Source organism: Furipterus horrens, unplaced genomic scaffold, assembly GCF_987537825.1.
Source record: "Furipterus horrens unplaced genomic scaffold, mFurHor1.1.pri manual_scaffold_19, whole genome shotgun sequence".
Taxonomy (NCBI): Eukaryota; Metazoa; Chordata; class Mammalia; order Chiroptera; family Furipteridae; genus Furipterus; species Furipterus horrens.
In genome coordinates this window covers 1450341-1462996 of record NW_028327189.1, presented here as the reverse complement: position 1 = coordinate 1462996, position 12656 = coordinate 1450341, and the positions used below count along the sequence as shown (strand labels likewise).

General features: G+C 41.2%; 1 protein-coding gene across 3 annotated transcripts in view; it reads right to left on the bottom strand.

Annotated features, from left to right (window-relative positions):
• The window catches only part of LOC149990272 (lysine-specific demethylase 6A-like), a 355815-nt gene that overhangs the window by 199264 nt on the left and 143895 nt on the right, over positions 1 to 12656 (bottom strand). For all 3 annotated transcript variants that reach the window (XM_090265492.1, XM_090265491.1, XM_090265493.1), the window contains exons 5-6: positions 11357 to 11415; positions 8767 to 8887 (exon numbers count right to left, since the gene is read on the bottom strand). In XM_090265492.1, coding sequence (XP_090121618.1) covers positions 8767 to 8887; positions 11357 to 11415 — 180 coding nt within the window. The remainder of the gene's footprint in view (positions 1 to 8766; positions 8888 to 11356; positions 11416 to 12656) is intronic.

The window sequence follows — 12656 nt, the reverse complement described above, 5'->3', positions numbered from 1 at the left end:
TATCACCTAATACAGAAACTAATAAACAACACAAACAAAAGAGCAAAACTGAACCAGAGGCATGTAAACAAGGGGCAGACTAACAGTTCCAGGGGAGCAGGACATGGAGTGGGTGGAGAGAAGGGTGTAAGCAAAGAAAGGGTTTAATAAAGGAACTAGTATAAATGACCCATGGACATGGACAATGGGGTGGGGACTGCCTGTGGGAAAAGGTGTGGGCTGAATGGAGGGAGATAACGGGGGTAAAACGTGGGACAACTATAATAGAAAAACAATAAATAAATTTTTTAAGTTTGAAATCATATTACATTTTGTGAGTAGCAGTGGGAATTACAATTCCTAACTAAATTTACATGTATAAAAGATGGTTTATACTAGTTGCTGAAAAGTACAATTATAAATTTGTATAGATCTCTTTTCCTAATCTTCAATTTGTTCTCATTATATTTATTGAAATATTGAATTCTGTCACTTAAATCTAATAAAAATAACTGGTGCCTACAGTTTCTACATTTTAATATTTCATTTACCTGTATTTCAGTTTTAGCAACTCATCTGTATTTCATTTTATAATACAATAAAACATAGATATATAACTGATTTAAAGTTTATAAGAGAAACCTGTTACTGGTAATCTTCTAATCAGTGTAAGCAAAAGAAATGATCAGAATGAGACTTACAAAGACAAAAAATTAATTGGAAACTACATTCATATTCTCCTAGGACCAAAGTGGAATTACAACTAAAATAAACAACATTCAACTTTAACAACCAACTGAACAATAGATGAAGAGAAGTCTTATGAGAAAGGATTTACAGAAGTTGCCACATCAAGACTGGTAGGAAGAGGACAGTTGTGGAAAATCCGGGCCCCACTCCCACATGCAATCATTGAGGTTCTGAAGGGTAATCTTGGATGCAAAGATTCCTCCTAAGTATGGGGTGTAAGCTGCAAACCTGGTTTCTTTGGTCCAGAGCACCCAAAGAGTCCCAAACAAGTGGGACCCAAACAGTACCATACTAAGAAACATTATAATTAAAATGCCAAAGGATACAGATAAAAACAGAATCTTCCAAGCAGCAAGAGAAAAGAAGAGTTACCTACAAGAGTTCCCATAAGATTGTCAGCTGATTTCTCAAAAGAAATTTTTAAATATTCAATGTGATGAAACGCAAGGACCTACAACCTTGATGACTCTATCCAGCAAAGGTATCATTTAGAATGGAAGGGCAGATGAATGCTTCCCAAACAAGGTGAAGCTAATGGAGTTCATCATCACCAAGCCATTATTATATGAAATATTAATATCACATCAGAGAAGGAAAACTCTTGATTCCAAAAAACCTCCGCTGCCTTGCGGCATACCTCTTCAGGGGAAAGGCTAAGGAGAAGGGAAACTCTGACTCCAAACCTCCGCTGCCTTGCGGCATACCTCCTCAGGGGAAAGGCTAAGGGAGTAAACCCCGACAGAAAATCCGGAGCCGGAGTCCCTAAGGCGGTTTGACGTTGTAGTCAACACCGGCAACTCCTGCGGCGCACCTGAAGCCAAGCTGTATTGACTCTGTCTTTCCCTTGGACCCTTCAGCTGTGAAGAGAGGGGCGGTCTGCTGCATGGGCAACAGCAGACCCTCCATATCACCCTGCCCAGGCTCTGTAGCTTCAGCTTCACTGGAGAGGACACTCCAGCGTCATCGCAAGATGTCGACTTAACACGGGAGGAGACAGTTACCGGTTATAAGCTCATCCGATTGGCGAAGGAAACGAGCGCCAGGGGTCTCCTCTGACGGTGGGAGAGGTCATCGCACCTCACTGGTCAGCTACCGCCCGCCTCAAGCTGGGCAGCCCCCAGCCAATTAGGTGCCGTCTCGCCATGGCTCACCTGCCCCACTGGGTGCGTGGGGATCAGAGAGGCGTCTCTTGAAAAGTGGGCCACAAAACACTCGCGCCAGGCAATTCCAAGCAAACAACAAGAAAGAAGCCTCCAGCTCTTCGCCTCGCTAGCTGGAACATCAGGACCATGTGTCGCGGACTTACTGCAGACCTTCCGTGGATCAATGGTGCCAGGAAAACTGCCGTCATCGACAGGGAACTGGCACGACTAAACATCAATATTGCGGCTCTACAGGAGACCCGGTTGGCCGACAACGGAACTATCAGAGAAACCAACTACACCTTCTACTGGCAAGGGAAGTCTCCGGACCAACCAAGACAGCACGGTGTTGGGTTCGCTGTGAAGAACACGCTTGTTAACTCCATAGAGCCACCCACAGGAGTCACAGAGAGATTACTTACCCTCCGATTGTCAACAACTTTCGGCCCAGTCAGCATTCTTGGCGCGTACACCCCAACCCTCTGCGCCACCACCGAAGAGAAAGAACAGTTCTACCATGCACTGGACGAAGCGTTATCCAAGATCCCCAGAGGTAACGCTCTTTATCTCCTTGGAGACTTCAACGCAAGAGTAGGAGCCGACCACATGGCCTGGCCCACCTGCCTCGGAAACTTTGGGAGAGGAAAGATCAATGAGAATGGTCAGCGACTGCTTGAGCTTTTGTGTCACCACAGCCTGTGCGTGACAAACACATTCTTCAAGTGCAAAGAGATCCACCAGGTGTCATGGAGGCACCCCCGCTCCCGCCACTGGCACCAGCTTGACCTCGTCATCACCAGAAGAACGGATATTGGCAGCATCCTCCTCACCTGCAGCTACCACAGTGCAGACTGCGACACGGACCATGCCCTCGTGGTGAGCAAGGTGCGCATAATGGCGAAGAGGTTGCACCACTCCAAGATGAAGGGTAGCCCACGCATCAACACCAGTTGTGCCAGCAACCCAGTTAAGACCCAGCAATTCATCAACAGGATGGAAGATGCACTCGGCGAGGGAATGGCGGCAGACGACATTATCGAATCCAATTGGTCACGTCTCCGCGACGCCATATACAACTCCGCCATTATTGCTTACGGGAAGAAAGAGCGGAAGAACGCTGACTGGTACGAGGCTCACTGGGAAGAAATGGAACCCGTGATCGAGGCTAAGAGGAAGGCCCTACTGGCTTACAAGGCCACGCCCACTCCCAGTACACTTCAAGCTCTACGGGCTGCCAGGAACAAAGTCCAGAAGACTGCCCGCCACTGTGCCAACACCTATTGGCTAAACCTGTGCAGAACCATCCAGGAAGCCGCCGATATAGGCAACGCACGAGGAATGTATGAGGGTATCAAGAAGGCAACAGGCCCAATCCCCTCCAAGATCGCCCCCCTTAAGTCCAAGACAGGTGAGGTCATCACTGACCAGGAACAGCAAATGCGGCGGTGGACCGAGCACTACCTCGAGCTGTACGCGACGAGGAACACCGTAACAGACACTGCTCTTAACGCCATCCCAGACCTACCAGTCATGAAGGAGCTAGACACCCCACCTACTGCGGCAGAGCTCGGCAAAGCCATCGACCGCCTCGCTTGCGGGAAAGCACCAGGAAGCGACGGAATCCCTCCAGAAATCCTAAAGAGCGGGAAACCAGTCCTGCTACAGCCGCTCCACCATCTACTCTGTCTCTGCTGGAAGGAGGGTTACATCCCCCAGGATATGAGAGACGCCAACATTATCACCATGTACAAGAACAAAGGAGACCGCAGCAACTGCAACAACTACCGGGGCATCTCTCTCCTCAGCGTCGTCGGCAAAGTATTCGCCCGGGTCGCTCTTGCCCGCCTGCAGACCCTTGCTTCCCGCGTCTACCCAGAGTCCCAGTGTGGCTTCAGAGCTGGCCGATCAACAGTGGACATGATCTTCTCCCTACGTCAGTTGCAGGAGAAGTGTCACGAGCAGCATAAACCACTCTACCTCGCCTTTATCGACCTCACGAAGGCGTTTGATCTGGTCAGTCGAAGTGGACTCTTCAGCTTGCTACGGAAGATTGGCTGTCCACCACATCTGCTTGCTGTGGTCATGTCCTTTCACGACAACATGCACAGCACGGTGTCCTACAACGGCGCAACCTCTGAGGCCTTCCCAGTCAGCAGCGGAGTAAAGCAGGGCTGCGTCCTCGCGCCTACGCTGTTCGGAATCTTCTTCTCCATGCTCCTCCAATACGCCTTTAAGGACTGCAGCGAGGGTGTCTTCATTCACACCAGATCCGATGGCAAGCTCTACAACCTGGCCCGTCTACGAGCCAAGACCAAAGTCAAAGAGGTGCTCATCCGTGAGATGCTTTTCGCCGACGACGCAGCCTTGACATCACACTCCGAAGAGGGACTCCAGCAGCTAGTCACTTGCCTTTCCCACGCATGCAAGGAGTTCGGACTAGCCATCAGCCTGACGAAGACGAATGTTATGGCTCAAGGCACGGGGACTCCCCCATGCAGCACCATCGACGGATACACCCTGGAGGTTGTCAACGACTTCACTTACCTCGGGTCCACCATCTCGAGCTCTCTGTCAGTTGACTTGGAGGTCAACCGGAGAATCGCCAGGGCAGCCACAGTTATGGCCAGACTGAACCGGCGAGTGTGGAACAATTCCAGCCTCACTGAGAAAACCAGACTGCGCATCTACCAAGCCTGCGTGCTCAGCACTCTCCTCTATGGCAGCGAGACGTGGACCACCTACGCAAGGCACGAAAGGAAACTCAACAGCTTCCACATGAGGTGCCTGCGACGCGTCCTGCATGTTGCCTGGCAGGATAAGGTTCCCAACACCGAGGTGCTGAAGCGAGCCAACATGAGCAGTTTGCATGCAGTTCTTAGTGAGAGACGCCTCAGGTGGCTCGGCCATGTCAAAAGAATGGATGCAGGCCGTATTCCCAAAGACCTCCTCTACGGCGAGCTAGCAGAAGGCCAGAGGATGACAGGGCGCCCAAAACTGCGGTTCAAAGACATCTGCAAAAAGGACATGGCACAATGCTCCATCAATCTCAACACATGGGAAGTTCAAGCAGACGACCGCCTAGCCTGGAGGCTCGCGGTCAGGCAAGGTACGTCACACGCAGAGGCTGCGCGCAACGAGGAGGCGGTCCAGAAAAGATCGAGGCGGAAGCAGCGTCAGCAGCAGCAACAACAGCCATCTGCCTTCACCTGTACCAAGTGCGGCAGGGATTGTCACTCCCGAATCGGACTGCACAGCCATTCTCGGCGGTGCAGATAGACTCTCAAGAAGCTACGCCATCGTCTCTCGAGACGGACGGCTGCCGATGATGATTAATATGACTTAAGAAAAAGAAGATCAAAACTATAAACACTAAAATGACAACAAACTCAGAACTATCAAGAACAGAATCTAAAAAATAAAAACAAACTAAGCAAACTAGAATAGGAACAGAATCACAGGTATGGGGGCCATCCAGAGGGTTATCAGCTGGGAGGGGGGGGAGAAATGGGGATATGGTTCAGGGATGAAGAAGCATGATTAGTATGTACAAAATAGACAGGAGTTTGTTAAGAATAGTAAAGGAAATGGAGAAGCTAAAGAACTTGTATGAACAACTCATAGAAACTAGCTAAAGGGGAATTCCTGGAGGGATGGGGGTACCAGGTAGAGGGGGCAAAAAGGCAAAAATTGGGACAACTGTAACAACATAATCAATAAAATATATTTTAAAAATGATAACTCCACCAAGATAATTACAAACCAATACATTAAACTATTTTTAAATACAGTGTTAATAAACCAGATTTGTAATGACAAAATGATAAAGGCAGCCCTTTCCACCTTTTGTTCTTTCTACTCAAGTTTCTCTTCCAAATAAGCAGCATAATTTGGTGAACCTCCACTCCAGCAGTGCATACTGGGGCACATACAACCAATGAATGCAAATAAGTGGAGTGACCAATCATTGTTTCTCTCTTTCCATCTCTCTCTAAATTTAATTTGTTTAAGTGAAATTTAAAAGTGTCAGAGGACCTGAACAGAAACCTCTCTAAGGAGGACATACAGAAGGCCCACAGACATATGAAAGGATGTTCAACATCACTAGCGATCAGACAGATGTGAATTAAAACCACACTGAGATTCCAACTCACACTTGTCAAAATGGCCATCAACAAATCAAGAAACAACAGTGCTTGCAAGGTTGTGGAGAAAAGGGAACTCTAGTACACTGTTGGTGGGAATGCAGACTGGTCCAGTCATTATGAAAACAAAGTAGGGTCCTGAAAATATTTAAAATGGGGTTGCTTATGACCCAGCAATTCTATTTCTGGAGGTATATCCAAAGAAATCTGAGACACTAATTCGAAAGAACTGAAGCACCCCTATGTTTAATGCAGCATTATTTACAATAGCAAAGATATAGTAGAGTAATCCACTGTCCATCAATAGTCAAATGGATGAAAAAAACCTCAGTATATATATTAAATGGAATATTACTGAGCCATAGAAATGACTTAAGTCTTACCATTTCCATCAACAACCTAGACCAGAGATTTTGAACCATTTTCATCTCATGGCACACATAAACTAATTACTAAAATTCTGTAGCACACAAAAAAAAATACACTAATTGTTTTTTTACTGATGTGATAAAAAAATAGATATAATTTTCATTCGTTCACAATGGATGGTTATTGTTCTGATGGCTGTTGTAATTTTTAATTTGACAAGCTAAAGGAAAAGAGGTCAATGTCAGTGACTCCATATTCAGGTATTGCATGTTTTAAAAATTATTGTTTCACACGGGTTGAAATTGCTTATCTAAAGGGTATCATGCGAAGTGAAATAAGTGAGTTACAGGAAGACAAATGTCATATGATTTTACTTATATGTGGAATCCAGAGAACAAATTAATGTACAAAGTTCAAAGAGTATTAGATGCAGAGAGCAGACTGATGGTTGCCGGAGGGAAGGGGCTTGGAGGGACTGGGTGAAAAAGGTGAAGGGATTGGGAAATGCAATTGGCAGTTACAAAATAGTCATGGGAATGTAAAGTACAGCATAATAAATATAGTCAATAATACTGTAATAACTGTGGTGTCAGGTAGGTAGTAGAAATATCAGGGGGAGTACTTTGTAAAGTTTATAATTGTCTGACCACTATGCTGTACACCTGAATTAACAGAAAGAAATATTAATTATAAATTATAATTGAAAAATAAAATTTAAAAATAGAAAGAATCATAGTAAGACTCAAGTATTTTCTCTGGTTGGTAATACTCCCATGAGTGTAATCAATGACACATTGCTGTGAGAAGAATTAACTGGACTCCTGCATGAGGTGTTTCCTGGACTCTACCTTTTATATCTTTTGCCTTTGACCATTTTAATTTGTATTCTATTATTAAAAAGGAACCATAAATCAATTGTTTTTTTAAGTCCACTGAACTCTAGGAAATTAATGATCTTGATTTAGGCTGTTCAGAGTAAATCCTAATCGTAAATTCTGTTTCTCTGTCTCTCTCTCTCAAATACACACACCACAGGCTTTGTATCAAGATAATGTATAACAGATCTATGTTAAAAAAAAAAAATTCTAAGTAGTCACAAAATCACAAAATCTTGTTTTTCTGCAGAAACCCATTGTTTTGCAGAGCGATGCCTTTGTTAGGCAGATTATTCCTATTCCCATTTAAAATCTTATAAATTATAAGACGACAGCACAAACCCAAAAACTCTGATAAATGGAAGGTTCTGACAAATCAAATTGCCACCTGAAGTAAGGTATTTAAAATTAATGCATTATTTTTCCCATATGTTTTATCCTTACTAACAAGGCTTACTAAAGGTTAATCTAATCTATCATTTTCTATGACACATGACCTCCTACTAGAAGTGGATGCATTTCTAATTAGATTCACAGGAAAAAATAGTCAATAAATAGATCCTATGTACAGCATCACCAACCAACTCTTGTGTCTCTTATGGCTGATGGGCAACCACTCCTCATGGTTTAAGGAATTGTAGACCCAGCCTGAGCATGACGAGCTGCCAGCATCCTGGCCATGCTTATCTCTAAGTCTCAACATAAGGTTGTGTGGGGAACATGACTGACAACCACTCAGAGGGTTGCCATGGAAATTAGATTTGAAAAATGCTTATTGTGCTTTAAAACTTGCTCTGCTTTCCTTATTAGCAATGTAGTGTAAGCTATCTTAAGCAGGGAGTATATGGAACCCTGCACCTGGTCCAAATGTTTTATAGACCTTAACTCTCATCAGTCAATGGGACTCACAAATTAGTGTTACCTGTTACTGTCAAACGCCTGAATACAATAGACGATTTATAAATTTTAACTTTGCATTTCTCATATGTATCCTCCTCAATAAAAGACATTAGGAATGAAGGTTTGACTCCTGATCTCCACTAGAGAGGCAGTCACCTTCCTTCCCCCAGATATAACTAAGTGTTCTGAGTAAAAAGTTTGTTCCACCATGGTCACGAAGCGTCTGTTGGACAGAGCAACTTCAAACTGAGCCTAGGGTATGTGTGGCACCTCCGCCATAATGGCTATCAGATACACAAAAGTGCATTACATGCTAAAATGAAATAAAACCATTCTTTGTTTCCAGATCAGAAATGCTAGTATTAAATTTTTTATAACAAAATACTTATAATATTTAAAGCACTAAAATGTTACCCTGTACATCTTAGCATCATATCTACTTTGTGCCCTAAAATTCAACCCCTTTTTACCTTTTAGTTCATATCCTAAATTTATTCATTTTTAAAGCATTAGTATAAGTTCCAAACTGCTCTATATTCTTATCATTTAAACACATACACATTGAAAAGAACAGATTTAATGCATCTAGGGAACACCCCAACGACATACCTTTAAACTAGATTCATAATCTGTGTTCACTTTGAACATAAGCCCAAGTCGTAAATGAATTTCCTTAGCTCGACAAAAGCTGGGATCCACATAAAGCACATCCTGAAATGCTTTAATGGCCCTTAAAGAATATAGACATAAGAAACTGTTAGAATTTTAATATTTATATGTATTTTCCTTGGTAGTACAAAAAACTTCCTGGCAATTTTAACAGAAATAACAATTTTATAAAAGCACCGAGTAGTAAAAGGACATTAGAAAATGGTAAGGAATCTCAGTTGAATTTATTTATACTTTCTCAAATTGTTCAGTGAACAATATTTAACCTTCCTAACATTCTGAGTATAAATTACCAATTTAAATTTTTCTGACACATATTAGGAAAACAATAGTAGGAAACTTTTTAGGAGGGTAAGAGGTAAGATCTTAATCCTGGATCTATAGTATTCCATACAAATCAACTTTTAGAAATTTAACTCCTATCACATTTTGGGTTATAGTCTACACCTACTAAAAGTATGATGTAACTCAGATAGTGATTATTATTTATTTTTTACATATGCAATTGCTATGGAAGAGGATAATCTGAAAAGTACATTCTTACTCCTATAGCAATGCAGTGCCACCTTTGCCATAAATCAAAGGCCCATATTCATGAAACACTTTCTGACTTCTCCATAAACCTCAACCTGCAGGCTAACTTTGTCTTAACTGTATATTGTCTGAATTATTTTTCACAAGTCTTGAAGGAAAACTCAGATACATGAAACATATTTTGAATACTTTGTAGCATTTAAATTTTGTGAATCATTGATAAGTATGAAAAGACAAAAGGAAAAAAGTGATTTGATCTAAATTACTATATTCCCTAAACACATGAAACACATTAGAGATCACTTTTAGAATATTAACGTTTCCAAAGTCAATTTTATTTGTACCACAAATAAATGTACATACCACTCATATCCCAATTTTAAAAAGCAACATACCACCTGTCTTTAGTCACTTGCTTTAAGCGCTACTTCAAAAATTGCATAGCTACACACACACTACAAAATATAGCATTTTAGCAATCATATAGACATTTAGAAATGTTATCAAAATTTGTAATCATTTTTCCACAAACAACTTAACATTTTCACATATATACAGGGGTCAGCAAAATACCTTTACACAAAAGGTATTTTGTGTTATCAGTACCCAAAACACAGAGTTTATTCTTGTATTATTTATTAATTGTATTATTTATTTGTATTTCCAATTGTATACTTAAAGCAATTAGTATTTTCCATATAAAATTACTTATCTCCCTAATCTGTTTTCTTATATTTAATCTAAGGGAACTCATGGGTTACCTTAAATATGTAAGAATTGTCCAACGTGTAGAATACCTCTCTATTCTTAATCTGTAAAGTTCTTTGTTTCCAGGTGTACACCAAATTTTATATAAATTTGTTCTGGCTAACTAAAATAATATCTATTTGAGCAAATAACTACAAATACTGATTAAAAAACAGACCTTGTTCTACCCTGACCTTTTTGCCACATTACACACTTTCCTACAACAAATTATTCTATTTAATATTACTTTTAGACTTAATTCTAAACAATTTCTCTAAAAACTTGGTAAGTCCTATGTCTAACTTTTATAACCTCCTGTCTTCTTATTTATAAGTGATCACAAGTCTACAAATACAATGCCATTGACAGTTGTGCAAAACAATGCCATTTTTTTTCTTTCAGTATGGAATATGCTTTAAATTATAAAGGCAGAGTCCTGAACATAAGGCCTGCTTCTGTCACCAAATAACTGGTTAAAAAACACCAAGTAAATATTAACACATATTATTTTCCCTATCAACAAAATCAAAAGATTAAAACTGTGTGATCTTGTGATCTCTAAGATCTTTTCTAGTTCTAAAAACTCAGAACTGTAAATTGTGTGAATAAGATATTCAGAAAATCTACAGAGATCTTAAAATAGTCCTAACCTAGACTTAATTTGAGATAAGGTTCACTACTAAAGAAGGCAGTGGCTTATGTATAAGATCTCACAAAACAATGTGCGATTCAAGAGAAAAAAGTTTTAACAGTTATAATACAAAAGTTTATTAACAGGTAATGCCAGACATCAAAGTATGACATAATTTAAAAACCAAAAACCAAAAAACTAAGAAAATTAGTATTCAAACTGTCCAACTAAAAGCTAAATATTGATCTCTCAAAAATCATATACGTATTTAAGAACTCTGTGTTAACGATTCAGAATGATCTTCACAACATGGTTATGAACATTGACCATTTACCCAATTCACACTGCTTTGAATTCTCAGAACACATAAATCAGAAAAATGCAAGCTAAGATCAAGTTTCCTATATGATATACAAAATATTATATAGTATTATCATAGTTAACCCTTCACACTGAAAGATATTATTACTAACTAAAAAATACTAGCATTTATAATGCAGGCTAAATCAGATTAGAAACTTAAAACAGTAAATATGTTACTAATACAATGTATGTTTACTGACGGTAAAATATTTTGTGTTTATTACATACATAAATATCTGATGTAAATCAACTTACCAATGAAATGCATTGTAGTAGAAGTAAACCAAACCAAGGCCATATAAAAAGGCAGCATTCTGTTAAAAGGAATAGTAAAAGTGGGTACATTTTAGATTTCTAAGTCCCAAACTTCTTGCACATCTTATAATATACTTACAAGAAACAATAAAGTCATGAGTCAACACAGAATATGAAAGAAAAGAACCTTGCAGAAATTTTTTTCAGTTTCGTTTTAATCAATTATATAGGAAAGAAAAATTTGTAACAATTCTAAGATTTGTGTAAAACCACGCACAAAAAGAATAACAAATAAAGCAATTCGGAGAAAGAAAAAAGCTCAAGGTATTATGTTTACTGATTCAAATTATACTACAAAATATAAAAATGAAAACCATAATAGTTGACAGTCTTGGTTCCCATACCCTCTCCCCTCCCTCTGCCCACCTGCAGCTGTCAGGGAGTTTCCTGTGTTAGCGGGGTGCGTCAAACCAAGCCCCATTGGGCACTGATCAGCCCATCAAACTCACAGCAGCAAGATAAACAATTCAATAGTGCCTTTTTTCTTCCCCCTATAAAACAGCCCCCTCCTTCCCTAGGATTCCAGAGTTGGAGTCGTTCTCTCATGCTCGGCTCCCTTCCAGCTTGCTAATTCCCTCAAACTTCTTTTTCTGCTTGCTGTGTCTCAATGGTTTTCTGAGCAACTCCGTTCTTACATGATGGTGCCAAAACCCGGGATTCGAACATCGGCTCAATCAGGATGCCTGAATTGGACTCAGGCCCAAGCTGGCCCCAATCCTTTGACCCGGAATCGCTCAGACCTCCATGTGTAGGCAGCTCGAGCTTCCCCTCTGGCTTCCTGAGCCCATCTGCCTCCTTCTTCCTCTGACCCTTATCCCAACTGCCATTTACTCCCAATCAACACCAGCCCTCGGATTCACAGGTGAGTCTCAGCTTTCGTTTCCACTGGTGGTTCTGTTTCCTGGTTTATTCGAGACCATTCTGAGCAGTTTGGCCCTGAATCTGAGCGCTCAGTCGGAACCACTCTTGGCATCCATCCAGACCCACTCTCCGGGGGCCTGATAACTCCCAGGTACACCTGGTACAAATCTGTGCCTCTCCTCTTGGCCTTTGGCCTCTCCACTCTGGTCAAAATGGGGACACGTGTATCCACAGAGTGTGGAGCCAGAACATTGGCTTGAATTTGCCCCTTTTTTTCTTTTTCAGATTCACGTTTAACTCTAACCATTGCCATAGGAATCGGTGAGCTCATCTCACCCAAAGATACCTCTCTTGGGTGTTTAGTCCGTAATCTCACACC